Consider the following 26,937-nt stretch of genomic DNA (forward strand, 5'->3'; position numbering starts at 1 on the left):
GGAAGGGTTGGGGAAAATTTGCGTCCTCTAATGTTAGGTCAGTAACATAGTGTCATTACATTTATGTGTGGTCTTAAGTTTGTTAGTTTTTTCACCAAAAAGCCAGAGAAATGTTTTAAGTGAATTTTATTTTGCTTTTTCTAATTTGTTAAATTCCCAGCGAAGATAAAAATAGTCTGTTGTTTTGTGTTGTGATTTAAGGAGGCTGTTGCTTTTTAATGATGTTAATTTTTATATTAATACATTGATAATATGATAATAACTGTATTTTGCTTTCATTTTGTCATATCCAAAAAAAATCATAACACAGAGTTCTTTATCTGGGTAGCTAGTAGTACCTCAATCTGTCAAATGCTAGGTTTCTCTAAAAAGACTAACTTAAGAGTATAAATATGTACTTGAATTAATTAGTTAAGGTTTTTAAAATGCCATTTTGATGGAGACAGAAAACTACAACTTAGTTTATTATGAATTAGTTTTTGTACATTTCTCAAGTCTCTATAATTTCAGAAAAATATTGATATTAAGTTGGAAGTTAAAAATAGTGTATTCTGGCTTTAATTTAAAATAAATTTCAGCTACTCATATTTGTGATTCTTATAAAACTTTATTTTGAGTTGTATTGAATTTAATTTGAAAATATGGGGAGGAATGTCATATTTACTGTTCTTAGAATTTTGAATATTAATTTTCAGAATCAGCTCTATTGAAGGTTTATAAATATATGACAAGGCTTGAAAGAAGATAATAATAACTATGTAGCTGCCAGTCTATTAGTTGACTTATATGAAAATTTTTTCTGTGAAAAAAATGAAAGCCAGTTACTCACATTCTGGTCTACAGGGTTTAAACTTACTGCAGTTACTTATGAATAGAAATGAAAACCTGGTGAGAAGCCAAAATTAGAGAATAATTTAAAACTTGCTTTGTTTAGAAATTAATTATAGATGACTTTTCTGAGAAATTGTTTTTATTTTCTCAATATGTGAAAGCCTATACATAAGGTATTACATAAGAACATTTAACACATTAATTTTGAAAGCTTCCAAGTAATTGATATTTTTGTATACTTAATTCTTCATTAATCCCTTGTACATAGAACCATGAATAGACTGACCCAACTGGAAAGATTGGATTTGGGAAGTAATGAATTCACAGAAGTGGTAAGTTCACACCAGTCTCTATCCATAAGTCTTATATTTGAGAACATGTGAAAATTAATGTATTTATTTCTTCGTATTTTTTTGGTTTATTTGTTTATTTTTGAGAGAGAGAGAGAGAGAGGAAGAGAGAGAATCTCATGCAGGCTCCATGCTGTCAATGCAGAGCCTGACATGGGGCTCAATCCCATGAAACATGAGATTATGACCTGAGCCAAAATCAAGAGTCAGACATTTAACCAACTGAGCCAGCCACTCAGGTGCCCCTTTTTTTGAAAATTTTTAAATGTTTATTTTTGAGAGAGAGAGAGAGAGAGAGAAACAGACAGAGTATGAGTCGGGAGGGGCAGAGAGAGAGGGAGACACAGACTCTGAAGCAAGTTCCAGACAGCTTTGTGAGCTGTCAGCACAGAGCCTGATGTGGGGATTGAACCCCTGAACAGTGAGATCATGACTTGAGCCGAAGTCGGACGCTTAAATGACTGAGCCACTGAGACGCCCCTATTTCTTTGCGTTTTTAAGTATAAAATAGGGTAAAGATATACACATATTTTTAAGAGAAAAGATATGAAAATTCTTAACAGGGAAGAGTAACCAAACAGATAGAAGTAGCTGATAGTAGTGAGAATAAAACGTGAAAAAAAAAAAGGGAAACCCATGGAAAAGATAACTAAAAGTTTTTAGGCACACTAAGTAGACAATGTGAGAGATTATAAGGAAAAAACAAAGTTATATCAGCCTAGAATATATCAGAAAAAATATTTCTGCCCCTCCCTCTTCTTGCCCTCTGTCTCTCAAAAATGAATAAACATTAAAAAATCTTAAAAAAAAAAAAAAGTATTTCTAAGTCAAAATTAACTCCCTAAGGGTATTGGTCAGAAATTTATTCAATGATAAAATATTTTTCTATAATTTTACTGAATAGCTAAAGGAAAAACATTGAGTGAAACAATTTTTGAGTTTGGAATTAGACTTCTGAATTGTTTTTGCTTTGTATGCAAAATGTGCTATAATATGGAATCAGAAAGGAAAGGAGTATGTAAGTAGATTTTTGTCCTTAGTTCTCCAAAAGAACTCAGAAAATAAGCTAGATATTTTTTTGGAAAGGAATTCGTGGATCTAAATATCATTAAAATTTTTACATTATGTTTGTTTCTTTCTTAAAATTATGGTTGATTTCAAATGACAATCTTTTTTTAATTCTAGTATAATTAACATGGAGCGTTAACATTAGTTTTAGATGTATCATATAGTGTGATTCAGCAACTCTGTACATTGCTCAGTGCTCATTAAGAGCACTCATAATCCCTTTCACCTGTTTCACCCATCTGCACATCCACTTCCATCAGTTTGTTCTCTATAGTTGAGATTCTGATTCTGGATTTGTCTCTTTTTTTTTTTCTTTGCTCATTTGATTTGTTTCTTAAATTCCACATGTAAGTGAAGTCATGTGGTATTTGTCTTTGTCTGACAGACTTATTTTGCTTAGCATTATGTTCTAGAGCTATTCATGTTGTTGCAGATAGCAAGATCTCATTCTTTTTTATGTCTGAATAATGTTCCATTGTATCTGTATACACATTTTCTTTATCCGTTCGTCTATCGATGGACACTTGGGTTGTTCCATATTTTGGCTATCGTAAATAATGCTGTCATAAACATAGGGGTACATATATCTTTTCGAATTAGTGTTTTTATGATCTTTGAGTAAATACCCAGTGGTGAAATTGCTGAATCATAGTTTTAATTTGTTAAGGTATCTGCATACTTTAAGGTTTTCCACGATGGCTGTACCACTTTGCATTCCCACCAGCAGTATAAGAGGGTTCCTTTTTTTCCACATCTTCACCAAAACTTGTTTCTTGTCTTGTTGATTTTAGCCATTCTGACAGGTGTGAGGTGATTTTTTTTTGTGGGTTTTGATTTGTATTTCCCTGATGATGAGTGGCATTGAGCGTCTTTTCATGTGTCTTGTCAAATGATAATCTTAAAAACAAGAATTTCTCAATATTGTCAGCTTCATGATTACCCTATATAGGTTATTGTATTATATACATTTGTTCACCTATTAGTTAACTTTCAATGTCAGTGGGAGAGCATGGTTGTTTTGGATACTTCATTTATTTTCTGAAATACTCTTTCATATTCTTTATTTTATTTATTTATTTATTTTTTTAATGTTTTATTTATTTTTGAGACAGAAAGAGACAGAGCATGAACGGGGGAAGGGCAGAGAGAGAGGGAGACACAGAATCGAAAGCAGGCTCCAGGCTCTGAGCCATCAGCCCAGAGCCCAACGCGGGGCTCGAACTCGCGGACCGCGAGATCGTGACCTGAGCTGAAGTCGGACGCTTAACCGACTGAGCCACCCAGGCGCCCCTGTTTTATTTTAATTGAAGATGGCTTATGATGGGTTTTATTGTGTGTTGGTAGAAGTTTTTACTTCTTTTGAGAAAAATACATATTCTATGCTTCCTAACTTATTAAACTTAACATTTTTATATGTATTAATCTATTTCCACATTAACTATTTGAAAAATCTTCATTGTTAATTCTGTGAATCAACAACTTTCCAATTCATTAATTTTTGTACATTTTGATATCCAGCATTATACATTTTTTTAAAACTTACCCTTAGAATGGTAACAGATAAAGCACAGAAGAATATTTCTCTTTATCCAAGTTACACTTAGAATTCTTACCTGTATTTTTACATTAGCAGTGAATCTGAACAACATGACTTTTACATATTAATTGTGTTATTATGTTGATTAGATATGATGGTACTCTCTGCCATCACAGTGTTAATGACTCGACACAGGTTTGTGTGGTGACAGAAATACCTTTGAAGAATGCATTCAACAGAGCCTGCAAGGGCAAAATGCCCAAGATCAAGTTTTGTCTCAATACCAAGAAGGCCCACTGCAACCCTCTCATTAATTTTTTGGTTGTTAACCACATACTACAAACAATATTTCACTTTGTAATTGCTGGAAGTTCAAAATAACAGAATATGTGTGCCATGTGATTATGCCTTGGTTTACTTACCTTTCCTTTTTTATTGGACATTTAAGATTTTTTTTTTCTTTATTTTCCTCTCTCTTAGTCATCAGGGAGTATCTTTGTGGTTTTCATAAAAGGCTAAATCTTTTTACAGATAATAATTAAGGGTATCTTTATCATACTCTTAAAAGCAATGGATCTTATTTTTATTTCTTTATTAATTTTATAAATACTCAAGCCTATTGTGTAATCAAAAGCTTAAATGAGTTTTATGCATTCTACTCTTCTGGAATGCCTATCTTTGAGTTCTTTTTTAGTAATATCACTGTAATAACTGTTATGTAGTGGAAAGTCTCGAATCTTGGCTTTGCTCCCCACCCCCCAGTTATTTATTTAATGTTTTAAAGTAGAAGTCATCATTAGAAGTTCCCTAGAGCTTCTTTTGCCAAATAAAAACTTTCAAGTAAAGTATTGAACCTCTTCACCCCCTTCTTATCCAAACAGCCTGAAGTACTTGAGCAACTAAGTGGATTGAAAGAATTTTGGATGGATGGTAATAGACTGACTTTTATCCCAGGGGTATGTATATCAAACTTTAAATGGATTCTCTTATTGCTATCTGTCCTTTGCAGTTTTATGAATTGTACATTTTCAGATTACTATTAAATAGAAGTAAATTACTTTTTTTTTTTTTTTTTTTACTATTAATACATCCTTGATTAAAATCAGATACTTCCCATAGTAAACTTTTATAATATAATCGCTTTTTAATATCCTGGACTGTATCCTTCTCTGTGGTTGCAATTGAGTTTATATCCTAATTCGTTTTGTCCAGAGAATTGTTAAGTAGGGTATTTTCCACATAGTTTGTGTCTTATCAGCTGATGTTTTGCTTATTCCCATACCTGAAGAACATGAGATTGCCTATATGTCCTATTGCCCTAGTCATTGGTGACAGCTGAGTTCCCAAAGAAAAGTATAAGTTCATTGTCTCTCTGCTAGGCTCTTAGCAGGAGCTCTTAGCTTTATTACTGAATACATTACTTATGGCATTTTTTAAAAATTTGTTTATTTATTTTGAGAGACAGAGCGTGTGAGCAGAGGAGGAACAGAGAGAAAGGGAGAGAGAGAATCCCAAGGAGGCTCTGCGCTGTCAGCACAGAGCCAGACATGGGTCTCAATCTCACAGACTGTAGAGATCATGACCTGAGCTGAAATCAAGAGTCAGATGTTTAATTGACTGAGCCACCCAGGCACCCCTACTCATGGCATTTGCTAAAAAATTAAATGTTTTCTCTCATATAAATGTGTAGTAATGAATTATAACTTGGTATTGAGTCTATTACCTAAACTTGGCATAAATAAGCTTAATAGAGTCATTAGATTTCCCATTTTTTACTTCTAGTTTATTGGTAGTTTGAAACAGCTCACATATTTGGATGTTTCTAAGAATAATATTGAAATGATTGAAGAAGGAATTTCAGCATGTGAAAACCTTCAGGACCTCCTGTTATCAAGCAATTCACTTCAACAACTGCCTGAGACTATTGGTTTGTATTGCTTTCTAATTCATATAATTAGTTTTTACTAATGTGAACTTTCAGAAATACCCTTTTTGTCATTGCTTGACTCAAAGTTTTCATATATCAAATTTCATTTGTGATGAGCTAGTTTTTATTTTTTTTAGGTTTATTTATTTATTTAGTTTTTTGAAAGAGATAGAGCTCATGTGGGAGGGGCAGGAAGAGAATCCCAAACAGGCTCCATACTATCAGCACAGAGCTGTATGTGGGGCTCAAAACTCACAAAATGTGAGATCATGACCTGAGCCAAAATCAAGAGTCACATGCTCAACCAACTGTGAGCCACCCAGGGACCCTCGTTTTGAGCTAATTTTCTTCTACTGCCAGTCACGAATCTTTTTTTTTTTTTAATTTTTTTTTTTTTAATGTTTTATTTATTTTTGAGACAGAGAGAGACAGAACGTGAGCAGGGGAGGGGCAGAGAGAGAGGGAGACACAGAATCTGAAACAGGCTCCAGGCTCTGAGCCGTCAGCACAGAGCCGGACGCGGGGCTTGAACTCACGGACCGTGAGATCATGACCTGAGCCGAAGTCGGACCCTTAACTGACTGAGCCACCCACGCGCCCCTACCAGTCACGAATCTTATATGAATTTTTTCTTCATGTGATCACTTACACATTTTACTTCTTAGTTGACATTACTGCATTTTTCTTTACGGAAATGTCATTTTTATCACTCTAATAAAATTTAAATTCTTTAAGAAGAGGTTAAGTTATCGAAACTTTGTTTAAATTCTAATCATAACCCTCATCTAGTAACTTTTTTTTAGTCTTCCTTCATTTTAGGCTCACAGATGAAAAAACAAACCAGTTTAGCAAATCCTATGAGAGCCTACGTATGTGTAGTTGCTTGTAGTCTGATGATGCTTCAAGGAAATTGAATTAGTTTAAAGAACCAAAAACGTAAACCTTGCCATCTTCATGATGTTTAAACATAGGAACCAAAAAATATTTATACATATTTATCAGGTTATGTAGTTGTTTTGGCTCATGTTACATTTTGCAAATTCTGCTATGATTTATTCGCCACTTTTAATTCCACACTCGGTTCTTATTGTTTTAGTATTTAGAGTACATAGAATAGTTTGTTATACACTTACTGTTTCCTTTTTGTTTGTACTCACTTGTGCCATGCCATTGTTTTAAGGAGCAGGGCTACAACTGTGAACAAACAGACAGAAGTCCCTACACTTAATGAAGCTTACATTTTAGCGGGAGTAAAATAAATACATACTAATGTTAAAAGGTGATATATAGGTGAAAATTGAAAATATAGGGTAAGGGAGTACAGAGTTATGAGATTAGGAGTGAGGAGATGAGATTAGGTTGATTTCTTTTTTAGATAAGTTGACTAAGAAAGTTCTACATGATTCCTGTCAAATGTAATATATGCTCACATTAACTGTTGATTGACTTGCTTCTAGTTCCAGCTGGAAAATTGAATATTATTTCTTCCCTCAAATAGGTTCATTGAAGAATGTAACAACTCTTAAAATAGATGAAAATCAGTTAATGTATCTGCCAGACTCTATAGGAGGGTAAGATTTTTCTGAATCACTAGAAGACTTGGCTTTCATTCAGCTTTATATATTTATGTTTATATGTATATTATATATATGTTTCAGCCATATATATTTTCAGATAAATGGAAAAGTAGCATCTAAGGGAGATTCCTTAAGCATTTAAATAAGTAATTGGTTACAGGTTGGATAGATTTAAAGCAAAGATAGACCTACTTTAATAAGTTTAGTGGAGATAGAGTTTTGCTAGATTTGTTAAAGTCAAGTTCAAATGTTTATATATTCTAAAGTTTTGGATTATATATAGGAAACTTTTAAAAAATAATGTATGTCGTTTATTTTAACTAAAGGTTAGTATCAATAGAAGAACTGGATTGTAGCTTCAATGAAGTTGAAGCTTTGCCTTCATCTGTTGGACAGCTTACTAATATAAGAACCTTTGCTGCAGATCATAATTACTTACAACAGTTACCCCCAGAGGTACAATATTTTAAATTTGCCTTGAATTTTTTTTCATATTATTTATTATGGCTATCCAGTGGGGTTTTTTCTGTTTTCTTTCAGAAATAATTATGTAACTAAGTTATTTATTTTCTGAATAATAATGAGCTATACTGTTTTACAGAGATACCAACTTTTCTTTATATGTGAAAATTAATAAATAAAAATATGATTCCTTTTATAAATGAGAAAAATGTTTTCATAACTTTGGAAAATTGTATTTTACCTATGTCTGTTAAGCAGTAGGCCAGAATTTTGATCCCCAATTTTATGTTTCTCTTTCAGATTGGAAGCTGGAAAAATATAACTGTGCTATTTCTCCATTCCAATAAACTTGAGACACTTCCAGAGGAAATGGGTGATATGCAAAAATTAAAAGTCATCAATTTAAGTGACAATAGGTTTGTAATGCTGTTGGTTTATAGAAGACACTGAATGGATGAAATTAAAGTTTCATTATATGATAGAAAATCAAATGCATGTTTTTCTTTTCAACTTCTTTTTGGTTTTTAAATAGAATTTTCATTTGAAAGAATGACCTAATTTTACCTGTGGTTTTATACTGTGGTTATTTGTTGCAGTTCATTTTGTGTCAACTTCAGCCATATAACTTGCAAGTTTAGCTCTACATCTTTCCTTATAGTCACCTTTTAAAAAATTTTTGTTTTTAATGTTTATTTATTTTTGAGAGAGAGAGACAGAGCGTGAGCAGGGTAGGGGCAGAGAGAGGGAGACACAGAATCTAAAACAGCCCCAGGCTCTGAGCTGTCAGCACAGAGACTGATTGGGGCTTGAACCCACAAACTGTGAGACCATGACCTGAGCAAAAGTTGGACACTCAACCGACTGAGCCACCTAGGCGCCCCTCTTACTGTCACCTTTTTTATCCCTAAAGTCAGATCTTCACCTTAATACTGCTGCTGAATGGCACAGCTTTTAATCTGATCTGCTTCCTGTGCTTTTCTGAGCAGAGATGTGATTAGGCACCTATTCACATAGCTCGGGAAACACAGTCAAGGTGCAGAGTAAATAGATCACTAGAGCTGCTAAATTGGAATAATTTTTAAGTTAAGAACAGATTGTCTGTCATTTTTCTTGAAGTAAAGGTCCTAATAATGATAAAAGAATGGTTGTAGAGGGGTTTTACATTTTGCTTTCATAGTATCTTACAAAGCATTCAAAACAACACTGTGAAATAGTACGATACATACTGTCATTTTATGAGAAGAAAATTAAAACTTGAATTTAAGATGACTCACTTAGCTTGTAAAGTAGAGCTTTAATATAAGCCCAGTTTTCTGACTAATTAGCATACTCAGACTGTTCCATTTTATTTAAGAATAACCACTGCTTTAAAAAAAAAAAAAATCAGGGGCGCCTGGGTGGCTCAGTCGGTTAAGCGTCCGACTTCGGCTCAAGTCATGATCTCACGGTCCGTGAGTTCGAGCCCTGCGTTGGGCTCTGTGCTGCCAGCTCAGAGCCTGGAGCCTGCTTCAGATTCTGTGTCTCCCTGTCTCTCTGACCCTCCCCTGTTCATGCTCTGTCTCTGTCTCAAAAATAAACAAACATTAAAAAAAAAATTAAAAAAGAAAAAAAAATCATTCCTGATTTCTGCCTATACTTTGTACCCCAAAGCTAGAGCCATAGGTTCCAGCAAATTGCCTTGGAAGATAGGCATAGCAGAGCAGATAGGCATAATAAGATAGAAGGTTTAAATAGATATTCTGTTTTAAATAGGGTGCTATTTTAATTTGGCATTTTAATGAGTTCTTCATATTACTTTGTTTTTTACTCATTACAGTGTTTTAATAGTCTTTGGAATATGAAAGTTCTGGCTCATAATGAAACCCAGAACAGTGCTTTTTTTTTTTTTTTTTTTTTTTTTATTAACAAACTATCACTAAGGCTTCCTATAATAATTTGTTCTTTTAAGTATAAATAAAATATCCAGAGCAGTTTCATGAGACATTGCCTAATGTGTTCTTGTCTTTACATTAAAGTAGGGATAGTTAACATTTTTTCTTAGCAGATAATTTTTTTTGAGATTATTAAATTATTCATTTTTCCCCTAGCTGAATTGATTGAAGAATTATATTTTTAAATGAATTCTTATAAAATAATATTTTGTATTATAACTTATGTCAAAGACCTATATTGGCTTCTCTACTAAATTAAATATTTTTCTGTTTTCATATTCAATAATATAAAATTGTTTAGAAGACCATTAGATTTTGCTCTTATATTTTAACATTTCTTATTTTACTTTTGTTTGTATTTTTTGTATTCACAGATTAAAGAATTTGCCCTTTAGCTTTACAAAACTTCAGCAGTTGACTGCTATGTGGCTCTCAGATAATCAGGTAGGCATTCTGAGTTTGTATGTTACTGCAATTCCAATTGTGTATATGATTATGCATAATAATTTATGTAGGCTCATTTAAGAGCAGTTATACTCTGGTATACATTTTAAAATGTATGTAAGGAAAAATGAAAATATTTAGATACAGATAATTTATGTGCAATTTGTGTAGATTGAAAACAGTAAATCCTGTTGGACTGTCTAATTTTTGCTGAATCTGTAAAAAGATAAAAAGAAATCAGATTCAATACTGTCTCACTTTTTGAAGGTTTTATAGTGATCCTCTTGAGTATACGTGTAGAGATTTGATAATGAAGTTTCACACACCTTAAAGAAGTGTTTCTAAGGAATTAAAAGTTATTTCCTGGACTTGGATAGATAAACATTTTTTGAAGGCTTACCATAGTCCATGAACTGCTCTGGGAACTTGAGATACATTGATGAAGCAAATAGAATATTCTTATATTCTCATTGAGCTTACATTTTCAAGGGAGATAGAAACAAGTAATTATGTAATAGTATGTCAGAGCTACAAAGAAAAACAGAACCAGAGACGTTAGAAAAGTAGCAGGGCAAGAGTAAACATCCTATTTTAAATAGGATGATTTAGGAAGTGTCTCTCTTTGAGGAAGAGGACCAGTAGAGCAGACAGGCACATGAAATTAGGAGTGAACCATACATAGACTGGGACAGTGAGTTGGTAGAAGAGGTGCATTTAAATAATTTTAAGAGTGCAAGTCTTAATATTCGAATGAGCTTGGTGTAACTGAGGAATAGATAAAGCACTCAGGGCTGGAATAAAGTGAGTAAGGAAGAGAATTGAGTAAGATTAGATCAGATAGGAAAACTGGCACTGTAGATCACATATGACCTTGTAGGCCATGCTAATGAATTGGGGTTTTACTCTGACTTAGATAGAAATCTGCTGAAGTACTTCATGCTAGGGAATGGCAAGATGTGATGTACATTTTTAAAAGATTATTTTGACACTTATGTGAGAAACAGTCTGTGGGTGCTTAGGGTGAGAGTGGAATATCCTATATTGCAAGGAGAAAGTTCAATAAAGAGGCTTTTGTAGTAGTTTAGAAGGAGGTATTGCTGGGCTTCAACTATTGAGTGGAGACGATGAGAAGGAATGTAGGAACATCAGGCCAGTAGTTGACTGTCAAGTATACTGGCTGGAGATAAAATATGGGAGTCAACATTGTACAAAAGAAGGATTTAACACCACGGAAGTGCATGAAATTACTAGGGAGAGAGGATGGAGAAGAAAAGGTCAAAGATTGAGCTCAGGAATGAGAGGGGCCCCAAAAGGAGAATAAGAAGAACCAGCCAATCAGGAGGGTGTGTTATCTAGAGAGCCATCTGAAGGAAGATCAACTGCCACAGATTGTTACTGGTGGGTCCCGTAGATGAGACTTGTAATTGACCACGAGGTTTGTCAAGTCAGAATTAGTTACTGACCTTGAGAAGAGTACATAGTTTTAGCAGAATAGTGGGGATGAAATACTAACTTAAGTGTATGTAATGCATGGGAGGCAGGAAGGTCATGACTGTGGATTTACCCTAGTACTGTGGCTCAGTTCCCATTTGGACAGTTGATGGATGTATCTCTCTGTATTTGCCTTGGTTTTAGAATTAAATGTTAGCATTTTATCCTTGCAAATAGTAGCTATAATTCACCTGTGAAAAACATTGGAAAAATGTATTTTGAGTTTAATTTGAAATGTCTTAGGATTCGCAGTGTAGATGTTAGAAACGTTGTACTTCAAATGATAAGAAATCTCCTGTATAATGTCACCAAAATAATAGATTGTAGGTCCTAAACAAAATAAGGGTTAACTTACTATCTGTAAGTATGAGGAAATCTTTTTTCCGTATCTATTCTCAGCTATGTCTTACTGTTTTGTTTTGTTTTGTTTTAGCAAGGCAGAGAACCCTTTTAATAAATTAATCCTTAGCATTTGACTTTGAGCAATACCTTATAATAATCGATCTGTATATTTTCCCAAGGTTTGGATACATGAGTCTCATAAGATATTCTTAAGTTCCATAGTTGAATTTGCTCAGGAGACTGTGTTATATCCTTCTTTTGGATTATATTAACAACTCTTACATGTTACTAGAGTAAAGAAACCCACTTGGCTATATTTCAAGATTCTGCAAACTTCTTAACCAAGACCTCTTTTCTTACCTCTCATTACTGAACTAAAAGCCTTAAATTGTCAATCCGTGCTTCAGAATCAGATTGTAGTATTTACTTGTTCTACAAGTTAGGGTAGGAAATACTAAAATGATGATACCTTTGCTTCTATTACAGCTTAAACACAGTGATTACTTCATCATCATTAAATGTGTCAGTTCATGTATATGTAGAACTCCTATTTCTAATCCCTCTTACTTGAGTATTTAATGTGAAATGTTATGAAATTTTGCATCTGGATTCACAGAACATTGCTGGGCTCTGGCTTATGCCAGTTAGTTATTATACTATAAATGAGACATGGCTCCTGGTCTTGAGGACTCTTGAGACTTTTTTAGTATAATAGCGCTATTTTAGGTAATGAATACCAGCAAGGTATGTTAGACAACTCATTTTAGTGAAATTATCTGGTATCTAAGACAGTTTTTCATATTTGCAATGTTCTCTCATTATCATCTCCTTGTTCCCCGTCTGTTAATTACTTATAAAAAATAAAAATTGTAGTGATGAGGGGTTTTGTGTTTTTCTCAAAGTTTGACAGAATAATAAAGTAATAAATCATGAAGCATCCTGTGTAAGCCATATTACCTCCCTTACAATATGAAGTAGTCATTTTGCTGTGGGAGTACAAATTATAGGGGAGAAGGTATGTAAAAGTAGTCTGATTATGAATTATCAGAATAAATTGCTCTTGAATATTTCACTGACCATGTAGCACCTTGGTAGGACTGGGCTTCAGGTTCAAAAAAGAGTTTAACTTGGGGATGTAAAGGCAGGTTTTCCAGAGGAGGAGATTCCTGCAATGACTAATTCTCAAAATAATCACAGGATTTAAACAAAGAAAGGGGAAGAATATTCTGGTTAGAAGGAATATTATAAACCTGAGCACTTTTTGATGAAGAAGTCTAGTGTACTAGGTAACTATACAAGTGGTTCATTGTGACTAGAGCATAACCTTTGAGATGGAAGAGTAGCAAATGAGGCCAAAGAGATAAACAGGTCATGGAAGATCTTATATTTCAAGAGGAACTTGCGTTGTATTTCAAGAATGGTAAATAGATGTTTTTTTTTAATCTTGCATGTTAACTCTGATAAATTATGAGTGACTTCTGAAAGATTGTTTTAAGGATTTGGAAGTCTTATTCAGGCTCTGTGGAAAATTGCCGTGATTAGGGTGTCTCTGTAATTTATTGTCCATGTTATTGAAAAGGGGCTTTACAATAATTGTGTCAAAACTGCATGTGTAAAATGTGAATGTCTCAGGCAAACTGGGTGTTTGGTCATCATAGTCCTAATCAGTTATTCATATAATTCAGTTTAAGAGGAAGAAGTGATCCTGTGATACATGTCAACCCTACTGTAGTTGATGGTGAACCATTATAACATATAAACAAGCAAGTAGTAAGATCAGATTGATATTTTGGAATGTTTTTTTGGGCTGCGTTGTGAAAGGTGGATTTAACTAGGAATGGTGGTGCCAAGTGTGAAGGCAGGAGAGACTGGTTGGAGGGCGTTTCTATTGCCATACTCAAGGCAATAGAAAATGCTGGCTTGAAGTAAGATAATGACAGTGGGGCCAAAGAAGAGCTGGTATATTTAGGGCATAACTTAAAAGGTCACATCAATGGAGTATGTGAAAAATGCATGTGTGTGAGAAGAAAGGCAGTAAAAGCAAAGATGAGCTTCAGAGATGTGGCTGAAGTGACAAGATGGAAATCGATAAAATTACCAAGATGAGGAACTGCAACAGAAAGAAAAATGTTTATGGGAGGATATTAAGTTCCAGTCAGGCATGTTTATTTTTTGGATAGGCATGTTGAGGACAGTTCTAGTGGCCATGATTCTCTGCCCCCCTTCTTCCCCCTGCCGCCTCGACTGTTTTAGACTGTCGTTTCTCTGCTGTTGGTTTCCCCATTCTTTTAATTTCTAACCTCCTTGGACTTCTCAGAATTGTTCCTGAAGGCATGATTTCCTTTTTCCCAGGATCATTATAGATTTTGTTTGTTTCTTTAAAAAAAATTTTTAGGGGCGCCTGGGTGGTTCTGTCGGTTAAGCATACGACTTTGGCTCCGGTCATGATCTCACGGTTTGTGAGTTTGAGCCCTGCATCGGGCTCTGTGCTGACAGCTCAGAGCCTGGAGCCTGCTTCAGATTCTGTGTCTCCCTCTCTGTCTGTCCACTCCCCTGGCTCACACTCTGTCTCTCTCTTCCTCAAAAATAAACTAAACATTTAAAAAAATAATAAATATTTTTAATGTTTATTTATTTTTGAGAGTGAGAAAGACAGCCCATAAGTGCGGGACTTTTTTTATCCACATAGAATAAATTCTATGAATTTATTTATTTAAATGTTCAGGATGGATGAATCCCAAGCAATACTAACATTTAAGTGGCAGATGGATTAATAAGCTTAGAGTGGCCATAGAGGTAGAAGAAAAACTATATGATAGTGGATTCAAGTTAAGGATGAAGCAGATAGCTTAAGGGAAGAAGCTGTAAGGGGATAAATGCTATTGAGGTGTCAATTCAAATTGATCTCACACACAATTTAAAGAATAAGTAAATGAGAAAATTGCACCATACAATAGTTGATTAAGCTTTTAAAAAGATTGGATAAGAAAGGAGAGGGGTGGAACATAAAGAAATTGGTAGCTAGAGGCACATAAGAAGGAATTCTTTAAGCATTTTTATAGGTTGTTGCGAGGAGACTGTGGAGAATTAGATTAAGGATATGAGAAGAAGTTGGATAACTGGTGTGTAACCGACAGAATTTAAAACTGTGGCAGGGATTCTTGTCCTTTTGAAAGCAGCCTGGTCTGAAGTTTGTGAGAGGCAGAGCTAATGTATATGTTGAAATTCTTAGAATGTAGCAGGTTCCAAGCAGATTTTATATCCTATTTTTGTTCTTTAAAAAAATCTTTGAGAAAATAGTATCTTCAGAATATAATTCAGAATATAATTTAGGAAACATAGAAGGATTTTTAGGCACCATTGAGAATCCCTGTTGAAGTTGGTTACCACAGATCTGTAGTTAGATTAATTTGCTCATTGGGTAATATAGAGAAAGCACACGGTTGGAATGATTCTGGGTTGCAGCTTTGCCAAGCCAGGTGTAAAGAGAAAGACAATGCAACAAGGTGGTCCTCGTAATTGGCACGAAAGTATTTATAATGAGGTCTGGTGAGGTACAAAAAGAAAGCAAATAAAAGAAAGAATTATGGTGATCAAGTTGAAAGTTCAAGGGAGTGTCAATTTTGGTGAGCTTGACTAGCAAATTTTGTGGAAACAGTGGAGAGAGAGCAGACGTGGTGTCTCTGTTACCATCCTCTACTGCTTGTCCTTGTGCTTGACCGCTCCTCTGTTTCCTTTTCAGGAATTTTTCTTCTGCCAGTCTTAGATATTGGTGCCCCATATGGTACTCAAGACTCATCTTGAGTTTCTTTCCATATACTTAACTCTAGGAAAGATGCAATTACTATCTATATGCCGTTATTCCTAACAGTATCCTCAGCTCTCAGTTCTCTTTCCTTTACTGTACACTCATTTTCTACTTAACATTGCCACCCAGATGTCTCAAATTCAACCAGTCTAAAAGTGAACGTGCTATCCTCTGCTCCCAATCTTTTTCTTTTCCTGGGTTCCCTAGATTAGTAAAAAGTACTTGCTAGAGACAGACTTGGGAGTATAACTCTTAACTACTGTTAATCACCGAAGTCTATTTAGTCTTAACTCTTATATATCTCAGGTGTTTTTCTGCTTTGCTTTATCCCTCCTTTCACTTCCCTTAAATATAATCATCTTAAATATAGTGTATCATCTCCAGTACAGTAGGCACCAGTGTCATATGTCTGGTCCAAATTGAGATGTGCTCTAAGTGTAAAATATATTCTGGATTTTGTATATTTCATATAAACAAAGAAAATAAAATACCACATTAACAATTTTTGATCATATAACAGAATTCTATTTTGAACATAGAAGATATGTTAAATTTAATGTATTATCAAAATTTAACTCATTTTTGCTTTTTAGAAACATGTGGCTGCTAAAAATTTGTAAATTATCTATGGTTCTCATCTTCATCTTACTCTTGTTGACTTGGACTACTGAGATATGAAATAGATCTCTGCCTCCAGTGTTGCCACCACCTCCAATCTCAAACCACCCTAATTTCATTCTGAACCACACTGCAACTCAAGTGATCCTATTATCTGGTTCCAGCACTAACCAGGAGATCAGTGGATATTAGGAAAGGATGTAGAATGGCAGAGGCAGAGTTCAGAATGGTAGAGGCAGAATTTAATGTCCCTCAAAAGAACAGGTATTTATACTTGAAGAGAGAAGAGTGATGATCTCACAGCATTTATAAGCGCTAAATTTACCTACCTCCTGACGTAGGGTTTATGATCTTTGAGAGAATAACCCTATTTTTGAGAAGAGTACAGGGAAGTACTGTCCTAGGGAAGGAATAGATCTGCCATATCTGTTATCTGAGGAGGTCAAGGAAAGTTTTCAGTGAAGATGTTTGAGATGCAGGGCAATTTGTTTATTGTGGAACAAGTTGAGGGCCATGGAGGAAATGTTTGAATGGGAGTAAGATCACAGGATACATTAGCTAGCTGCAAGGTTTTCACAAGAGTCAGTCTAAAGAATTAATTGATAGGTTGGCACGTGAGGGAGAGATTGGGTAGTTTCCTGCCTGTCTGGAGTCAGCCAGGGCATGGATTGATAGGATTTTAGGTTAATAGACTGGCCAAAGTTATTAGTTTTATTAAGAATAATTTGAAAACACTTCATAACCAATTAGGAGAGAAGTTTTAAAAAATGTCCAAAAAAAAGTTTTATAGTTCCACCATTGAGTAAGTAAATTTGTGGTATCATTACTGGAGATAGGAGACATGGGAGAAGAGAGAACCAGGTTACAACTTAATGTTTGTTATAAGTACTCTTTTTTCAGCTAGAATTAACTGTGGGTAACTATTCTAAACCTTCTAAACCATTTCTATAAAAGCCTCTTCCCAAAGGGGGAAAGATAATGTAAAGGAGGCACAATAACATAAAATCCAAAAGCTTGTTTTATAGCTTTATTAAATCACTGTGATAAGTAATTACTGGACTGTGGATACACTTAGTATATGAGATCTTTTAAAATTGTATTGACAATCAGTGATAATTGCAATTCAGTGTGAGTTTTGTTTTATACTAAAACTAAATGATATTTTGTAGATTTTTATAAGGTTTCAAATCATTGCTTAAAGTGTTACTATGTATATATAAGCTTGTTTTTGTAATCTACACATTGATACTTTATAGAAAAAAATGGTGAGTACTTATTCAGAGGAATTGCTGGATATGTATTTGCTTTAGGATTATTAAAAGTTAAACATTTATTTTCTTTCCCTAGTCCAAACCCCTGATACCTCTTCAAAAAGAGACTGATTCAGAGACCCAGAAAATGGTGCTTACTAACTACATGTTCCCTCAGCAGCCAAGGACTGAGGATGGTAGGAGTTTAAAATCTCTTTTCTTTTGGGGCACCTGGGTGGCTCAGTCTAGTGAACGCCTGACTGTTGATTTCGGCTCAGGTCATGATCCCGGGGTTGTGGGGTTGAGTCCCAGGTTGGGCTTTGTGCTGAGGCTGGAGCCTGCTTGGGGGGTCTCGGTGTCTGTCTGTCTCTCTCTCTCTCTCTCTCTCTCTCTGTCCCTCCCCCCCTCCCCCTCCCTTTCCCTTTCCCCCGCCCCCCCCCAGCCCTCTCCCTCTGCTTCTCTCCCTAGCTCATGTAGTCTCTCTGAAAATGAGAAAATAAGTATGTCAGGGCTATAGGTAGTTGAATTTGGAGGTACATGTAGACCATATGCTTTCTTAAATGATTTCTTGAAATTAAACAGTCAACTTCATTTGTTATAGATCTCTCTATTCTTTGCTAAATGTCAGGAATGCATGTTAAATGTAATTAGGACTGTTGAACCAGGAACTGTTTTGTTCACTTGTTTTGTTGTAGACTAAATACTATCTTTGGGTCTACATACCAGATAAGGATAATATGTAGAATTCTGCATAAAGTGTTGTTTCTAAGTTCTTAGGTTTTGCCTAGAAAGGGGAACATACCCTTTTCTATTGACCATACATGTTTTTTCAACAGTTTTGGTATGAAAGCCTTTTAGACTAAGGAGCAGATTGGTTCCAATACATGTTGTTTTGGGGTGGTGGTAGAGTTCAGAGCTGATGGCCAAGAAAGAATTCTTAAAGACATCTTTGGTGTAAAAAGGTGATTTTATTAAAGCATGGAGACAGGACCCATGGACAGAAAAGCTGCACTGGGGTTGTGAGGAGTGACTGATTATATACCCTCAGGTTGGTGGGGGTTAGGGACAGTGGCAGTCTCTAAGGAATTTTGGAAACAAGGTTTGAGGACCTCTAGGGGCTAGGTGTTAGGAAAACGTCATTTACATTTAGTAAAACCGTAGTCATGAGACCCTTCAAATGTATATCAGGGACCATATGCTTGGAGTATTATTGCCAACGTATACTTGGGGGCTGAAGACAAAGGAGGTTTGCAAAGGAATTTTTAAGTGTTTAAGGAGACTCAAAGGATCTCAGGGGTCAGGATAATGTTAGGCCAGGATTCCCTCTTGCCCCTAGCAAAGTGTCATCATTGAGGCAGCTGAGCTCGTAGATGAAGGTCAGTCTGCCTGTTTCATGGACTTGTCAGTGGGCTGTAGGTATTAAGGGAATTTAATTTTTCATTTGCCTTAGTTTTCCCACATCACCATGGCAAGCACTTAAACCCCTTTCCTTTGTTCTTGAGCACCTAGGAGTGTCTAAGAAATATCACCCATACACCTGGGGAAGGGGAGGGGTGCTAGCTTGGGCACCCCTTTGAAAAGCAAACTTGTACAAAGCAAACTTTGCACTCAGTTTGCCTTCTGGTCCCTCATCATGTGTGTAAAGTATATATTATGTTACACTTACTAATATAATTTTTATGGGGCGCCTGGGTGGCTCAGTCAGTTAAATGTCCAACTTTGGCTCAGGTCATGATCTCACGGTTCATGGGTTCGAGCCCCGCACCAGGCTCTGTGCTGACAGCTCAGAGCCTGGACTGGGCTTTGGATTCTGTGTCTCCCTTTCACTCTGCTCCTCCCTCACGCTCTGTCTCTCTCTCTCTCAAAAATAAATAAACATTAAAAAAAATTTTTTTAAAGAATATTTTTATATGTATATTTTTCTGACACCAGTGAAAATATTTATGGCTCAAAGTTATTTAGAAATTAACTCTTAATACATAAAAACACTGAAGAAAAAATCTAAATTGATCATTAATTTTAATTTATAAATATACCAGAGGCAAGTTAAATAATTCTGGAGCTTCAGTTTCCTTACCTTGAAATAATGATAATAGTATCAGTTTTGCAGGGTTTTTGTACAGATGAGAAGCACTGAATGTAAAGTGCTTAGTTAGCACTATGGCAGAATCGCATTGGTTATTATTATTCTTACATTGTTTTGGCAGGTTTAGCAAACAGTTAAGAAATACTTAAATAGATTAAAAAGTAAAATCATTCAATTTCCATTATTAGTGATAAATAATTGGAGAACTCATTTATCTATGTTCATTATTTCTTGTTCTTTGCAGGAAGGAATAAAAGACTTGCTTTGATAAGTTATTTCATGGGAATATTAAATGAGGTTTATTTGGGTAAAGCAAAACTATTTAGCTTTTGAATTGAATTAAAAGTTAAGACTTGTGAGATGTTAGATGTGAATAGTTTACTTCATTGGGAATCTATAATGCTTAGAGAATAGGTTTGTAAGCACAAGCTCTCTTCCATATATTTAAATCAACCCCTAATTTCCATATTTAGCAATATAATTTGGAAACATGTATCCATAATAAAATAATAGTATATTTAATTTTAGGCATTCGATGGTGAAGTATTATTTTATGCAAGTACTCTATATGTACATTAGAAGTTAATGAGTTCAGGGGCACCTGGATGTCTCAGTCAGTTCAAGTGTCTGATTTCAGCTCTGGTCATGATCTCATGGTTCATGGGTTTGAGCCCACATTGGGGTCTGTGGCTGACAGCTCAGAGCTTGGAGCCTGCTTCAGATTCTGTGCCCCCTCTCTCTCTGCCCCTCCCCCGCTCACGCTCTGTCTTTCTCAAAAATAAATAAATGTTTTAAAAAAATTCTTTTTTTTTAAAGAAGTTAAGTTCAAGGACACCTGGCTGGCTTAGTCAGTAGAGCATGCAACTCTTGATCTCAGGGTTGTGAATTTAGGCTCCACATTGGGCATAGAGATTACCAAAAAAAAGTAAAAAAAAAAAGAAAGAAATTAAAAAATTCAAAATAGATATACCAGTAACTCTGGCTTATGCCCGATTTTGCATTGTGGGGAATTATACTGAATGTTTGGATACATCAGTAGGTGTTTTTTTCTTCGTTTGCCATAGTCACTGGAATTCATGTCTCAATTTCCAATTTTATCTCTGAAGTTGATTTCTGGATATTAGAAATTAGTAAGAGTGAGTATCGCTATAAATAGTATTGCTGCCAGCCAGACATAATATATTATAATAGTTGTTCTTTTATGTGGGAAGATAGAATGTAAATACTTAAAATATTTGTGAGGAAAAGGAAGAATAAATTCTTAGTGTAAGAAGAGACATTAATGTCCTTCCTGTTGATGGGGCAGCAAATTATTTAAGTAAAGGACAATTTAATACATATAGGCTTCATAGACCATAGGTTTCTGTGATAGCTGCTTGATGCTGCCTGTTTAGTGCAAAAAACAGTCACAGACAATATGTAAACAAATGAGCATAGGTGTGTTCTAATAAGATTTTATTTATGGACAGAAATTTAGATTTCATGTAATTTTCACGTATTATGAAAAATTTTTTTATGTTTTGGGTTTTTTCCCCCCAGTATTTAAAAAATTTAAAACTATTGTTAGGTGTAGACCATACAAAAACAGTAAGTGGGCCAGATTTAATAGCTTTCTGTCCCTGGGGGCACCTGGGTGGCTCAGCTGATTAAGCGACTTCAGCTTAGGTCATGATCTCATGGTCCGTGAGTTCAAGCCCCGCATCGGGCTCTGTGCTGTCAATTCAGAGCCTGGAGCTTGCTTCAGATTCTGTCTCCCTCTCTCTCTGCCCCTCCCCCACTCACTCTCTGTCTCTATCAAAAAATGAATAAACGGTTAAAACAAAAGCTTAATAGCTTTCTGTCCCTGTCTTAAACGATAGGAACAACACATTGGGAAAATTTGTTTTTATTCTCATTTGCTACTTTTACTTTAGAAAAATAATAAAAACTGGTAATTATTAAAAATCAAATACAGATATTATTCTGAAGGAAGATTCTCAACAAAATTATTTTTTCCTTTGTGAAGAAACCAAGTCTGTAAAGGACATATTTAATCTTTGATATTATTATATTCATGTGGTATTAGTGCTTTCCCTCTTTGCTTTTGTCACTGCCATATAGAGACCTGAGAATGTTTTATTTTGCTTTCATTTTAACGCACACTCAAATAACCATACATGATTCCAACAATGAATAAAACTACTCAACAGCTTATATCTTTTTATTTGAATAATGAACTAAAGTATTAAATACATAATGTGAGGTATTGTTGAAGACCCCCTTCCAGGGAACAACCAGATAAATATCTTTTGTCATAACACTTTTTGTTCCAGTCAGAGTGATTGACACACTGTGGCCCATGGGCCATGTCTGGCCTGCTACCTGTTTTTGTGTGGCCCACAAGGTAAGAATAGTTTTTACAGGTGACTCTTTGCATCAGTTTGATGATAGCCAGCACCAGTTAAGCAAAATGTTACTCCTAACAGCGAGACCTTCAGTCTTCTCATTGGTAGAACTATAATACAATAATGGTACTCAGTTATTAGTACATATATCTTAAATTTGTTAGAAATCTTGTGGAAATTTGATTTCTTTCCTAAGCACCTACCATAGTGTCTTCACATTGGTCTCTGGGCTCACAAAGCTAACCATATTTATTATCTGACCACTTAACAGAAGTTTGGTGACTGCTGCTTAGAACTGTTCTAATCATGGGTGTACTCATGCTTTGATTTCTCTTATTGTCTTCTGTTTTCATGATTCAGATTTACCTGGCCTTCTCTCATTTCTGTCATTTCAATTTATCCTCTTACTGTTTCTTTTTAAAAGAGGTCATAGTTCAGTTAAGAAATTTATTTCTGATACAAAGAGTAGAAGTAGCAAAATAAAATCTTGCCACTTTGAATTTTTGATTTGAGAGATGTGTTTTAGAATGGAAGAGTCTTAAAAGGACAGGTCTGAGATAAACTTAGAATGTTTAAGTCCTCGTAGAGTTTACGTGTTCTTAAAGTATTTCCATATAGCACTGTAACATACTGCACTTACAATACCAAATCAGAAACTACATTGACATGGCCAACTGGGTGGATTTCTTTTCAAATGCAGGAAAAGCTTTTTCCTTTATGACTTTGCCTCAAAGAAATAAACAAGTCAGAAAACACAGTGTTCTTGACTTGGAGTTTTATATACTTTAAGAGGAATAGATGCTTTGTTCACATTTAATTCATTCAATTTTTTTTAATGTTTATTTATTTTTGAGAGAGACAGAGACAGAATGTGAGTGGGTTAGGGGCAGAGAGAGAGGAAGAAACAGAATCCCAGGCAAGCTTCAGGCTCTGAACTGTGAGCACAGAGCCCGATGCGGGACTCGAACTCACGAGCTGTGAGATCATGACCTGAGCTGAAGTCGGACGCTCAACCGACTGAGCCACCCAGGTGCCCCAAATTCATTCAATTTTTATTGAACACCTGTGTTAGATCTAAGCAGTGTGTTAAATCTGAATATTTAAAAAGAAAAATCCATGCTTTCAAGAAGCTCGTGTTCTGGGGCACCTGGCTGGCTCAGTTGGTAGAGCACACAACTCTTGATCTCAGGGTTGTGAGTTCAAGCTTCATAATGGGTGTACAGATTACTTAAAAATAAAATCTTAAAAAAAAAAAAAAAAGAAGCTCATGTTGTAGAGGGGGGATAATGATGGGTGAATTTGAAAGAGAAGGCCTGGTATTTTGGGCCTACTTAGAGGAATCATTGTTGAATGGGAAGTATGCATCCATATAACAGTTTGTAGCTGGGGGAAGCAGGTTGTTGCAGGTGTGGGGGCATTTATCAGTTTGAGGCTTTTGATTGCTTTTCTTTACTCACTGATCTCAAAGAAAAAATTGCCTCTAGAGGTTGAGGGAAGGACCTTTGAGGTAAGTGACTTATAGTGGGAGAAAAGACCAACTAGAAATAAATAGAATTCCTGGGCGGCGCTGAAGATGGAGCAAAGATGAGGGGATACCATGAGTATGTAATGGTTCTAAACAACAAGGTGATGTCACTCTTCTCTGGTAGAAGTCAGCAGTCCAAAACAAAGAAGATGATTGAAGTAACACATTATGGGTTTTGTTGAATAGGTATTACCTAAGGAAAAGGGGCAAGAAATGTGAGAGTGGTTAAAATAATATATCATGAAATCTAAGCTGAATAGAAAAGAAAGTAAAACCTAGAGTGATTTTACAGGGAGAGTAAGAAATGAGAATAAGGAACTCAAAGTTTATGAACAATAATAGGGAAGTGAGTGATTTGAAAGGACAAGTGTGTAGTGGTCAAGGAGGAGGAAGAGTTACAGAAGCCTAGGTCTTGAGTGTGACCATGGTTAGGAATCACATTGGTGAAATGCAGGTGGATATTGGAATGAGGAAATTGAGGAACTATGAAATTGTAGTGTTGAAGTGGGGAGGGGGGTGGTCTTCACACATTGTTATCATTCAGGATATTGGCAGGTTTTAAGTGGAGAGAAAGACTGTAGGCAAACACTAGAATCTTCCATGATTATGCCAGGGTGATCAGTCTTAGTGGCTAAAATACAGAGTCTAAAATACAGAGAAAGTGATAGTATCACCTGATACCCTGAATCTCAAAAGATGTGAGATTTATACTAAAGGGTAGAAAGTGTAAGTGACCAGAAGTTGGCAAGAATGAAAGGCATGGTGAAAGTTACTTATCTTAAGGTTCTGAAAAAGTTCTAGCGTAAGATTACTTTGGCATGATGTAAAAACAGTTAAGGGATTTCTGGCCTAGGCTGGTGATTAAAATTGCTGCCTGGAAGTAGGTTGTTGCAGACTGCTTGGGTTGGCTTACCTTCCCAAGTCTACAACAGAAATCTATAGATATTCCTAGGAATTTGAATCACATTCCACAAACAAACAAAAACTAACTTTCTGATTCATTAGCTGTTGAGCAATGCCACAAAGTAATTAAAGAAAAAATTCTCGAACCAGGTGATGAAAACAAGGAAAAGCTGAAGACAAAAACTTGATTCCAATTGTTCATATTTGGTTTTGTGGTATTTAGTTTGGATATGAAATTAAAGTATGGTAAGAAGCCCAAAATAAGGACTAAAAATTAACGGTGTTTATGCTACTTTTGCATAAGTGTTCAAACTGACCACATATGGGTATTCCAGGAATTTCATTTTTTTCTGTTCACTAATTTTAGGTGCTTTTAATTCCTTTTGAGTAGGTATAGTCATTTTCTTTTAATTGGCAGAAAACAATTTGTAATTTGATCTTGTATTGCACAAACTTCTGTATGGTGATATATAATAGACAAATGGATTAATTTTTAAGCCTTAGATCTGTCTTAGTTGCCTAATTGAAAAACTGTAACAGCTGTTAAATCTTTACCTTTAATTGTATGTTGCATAGGAGGATATATAGTGTTGAGCTTATATTAGATTTTTAATTTTCCTTGCATTTTGATATAGAAAATATCTTGTAAGCACTTTACTTAAGTAAAGCTATATAAAGTATAATGTTTAATGCAAGGATGTAATTACAAGGCTTCAGGGTAATCTTTTTAACTCAAAATAACTCACTTTGTCTTCACCTTCCTTTCCCCCATACATAATGAACAATATTGGAATTGGGAAGATTATTCTGAATGCAAAAACTTGGATGAAATAATTTATATATTACCATGTGGTATATGTATTGCTGAAGTGAGCACTGTTACCATGCTCTTTTTTGTAGGAAACTGCACACAGTCACCTTTCTACCCCGTTGTAATTGTTAGATTCTTATCAGGAACCCTTCTGGTAACAAGACACATTACCTTTAAGGAAGAAAAGATACATGATGAATATTGTAAAGAAATACTAGAATCACAGCCTACTTCTTAATGTAGCATTTAATGCTGGTGGCGTTGACCAGTCTTAACTTAATGAATGTCATTCCTAAAGAAAGTTATAAACAAGTAGTAGCTTTTCATAATACTGTAAAATATAGTGGATTTTGTTTTTGTTTTTTGTTTGTTTTCCTCTAGTTATGTTCATATCAGATAATGAAAGTTTTAATCCTTCATTGTGGGAGGAACAGAGGAAACAGCGCGCTCAAGTGGCATTTGATTGTGATGAAGACAAAGATGAAAGGGAAGCACCTCCCCGGGTGAGTCCTGAAGAGAAAAACCTGATTGTTTTTCCCTCTTCCCTTTTTTTAATGATTTATTATTTACTTATATTCTAGAGATAAAGAATTCTGTTTTGAACAATTTTTTCTTTATGAGATTGAGAGTGTGGCAGTGACAAGTAGTGAATAATACATTTCCAAGTTACTCATGAATGTAATTATTTTTACCTTATGTAAACTAGCTGAATCCCAGAAAATGACATTAGGCTGACTTTGGAAGTACTTGGTTCTTGGCATATAAGATGTATATAATTATAGGAGGTTTATATGTGTCTGGGTAAATACCAGAAAACAACTGTTTGAAAGCCTAGCGATGGTATTGGCAATATCCACACCATAAATCTTAAAATGGAATATATTTAAGTCTGCTAAAAAAAAAAAAGTTTCAAAACATTAGTTAAATCTGTAACTATAAATTCTTTTACTATTGATAAAACCATGCTTTTATTGTGTCTAAAATGCTTTCAATGGCCTATCCTCTGTTTTTAAAGCTACCCCAGGAGCCAGATAACCAATGTAATTAAGTTGCATTGTAGATTAAATTTTGAGGTTGATGTTAAAATATTTATCCATATTTCAAATTTAATTTATTTTATTTCCCTAGGAGGGAAATTTAAAGAGATATCCAACACCATACCCAGATGAGCTTAAGAATATGGTCAAAACTGTTCAAACCATTGTACATAGATTAAAAGATGAAGAGACTTATGAAGATTCTGGAAAAGATTTGAAACCACATGAAGATCAGCAAGTTGTAAATAATGATGTGGGTGTGAAGGTTAGAAAACTCATTTTAAATTTTTTTTTTTTTAATTTGTTTTTAGAGATAGAACAGGAGCAGGGGAGAGGGGAAGAAGGAGGGAGAAAGAATCTTCAACAGGCTCCACGCTCAGTACGGAGCCTGACATGGGGCTCGATCCCACGACCCCAGGATCATGACCTGACTTGAAACCAAGAGTCTGACCCTCGACCAACTGAGCCACCCAGGCACCCCAGAAAACTCATTTTAAAGAAATTGACTAGGGGCATCTGGGTGGTTCATTCAGTCGAGCGACCGACTCTTGATTT

The 26,937-nt window shown here is 35.1% G+C and overlaps 1 protein-coding gene across 11 annotated transcripts in view; it reads left to right on the forward strand.

Moving 5' to 3' along the window:
- The window catches only part of ERBIN (erbb2 interacting protein), a 128,911-nt gene that overhangs the window by 73,255 nt on the left and 28,719 nt on the right, over nucleotides 1–26,937 (forward strand). For all 11 annotated transcript variants that reach the window (XM_042940382.1, XM_042940390.1, XM_042940401.1 and 8 more), the window contains exons 8-17: nucleotides 1,100–1,163; nucleotides 4,668–4,742; nucleotides 5,569–5,713; nucleotides 7,212–7,284; nucleotides 7,617–7,746; nucleotides 8,053–8,168; nucleotides 10,058–10,127; nucleotides 17,734–17,833; nucleotides 25,727–25,848; nucleotides 26,474–26,647. In XM_042940382.1, coding sequence (XP_042796316.1) covers nucleotides 1,100–1,163; nucleotides 4,668–4,742; nucleotides 5,569–5,713; nucleotides 7,212–7,284; nucleotides 7,617–7,746; nucleotides 8,053–8,168; nucleotides 10,058–10,127; nucleotides 17,734–17,833; nucleotides 25,727–25,848; nucleotides 26,474–26,647 — 1,069 coding nt within the window. The remainder of the gene's footprint in view (nucleotides 1–1,099; nucleotides 1,164–4,667; nucleotides 4,743–5,568; nucleotides 5,714–7,211; nucleotides 7,285–7,616; nucleotides 7,747–8,052; nucleotides 8,169–10,057; nucleotides 10,128–17,733; nucleotides 17,834–25,726; nucleotides 25,849–26,473; nucleotides 26,648–26,937) is intronic.

The sequence above is a fragment of the Panthera leo genome, chromosome A1, assembly GCF_018350215.1.
Source record: "Panthera leo isolate Ple1 chromosome A1, P.leo_Ple1_pat1.1, whole genome shotgun sequence".
NCBI classification, from domain to species: domain Eukaryota; kingdom Metazoa; phylum Chordata; class Mammalia; order Carnivora; family Felidae; genus Panthera; species Panthera leo.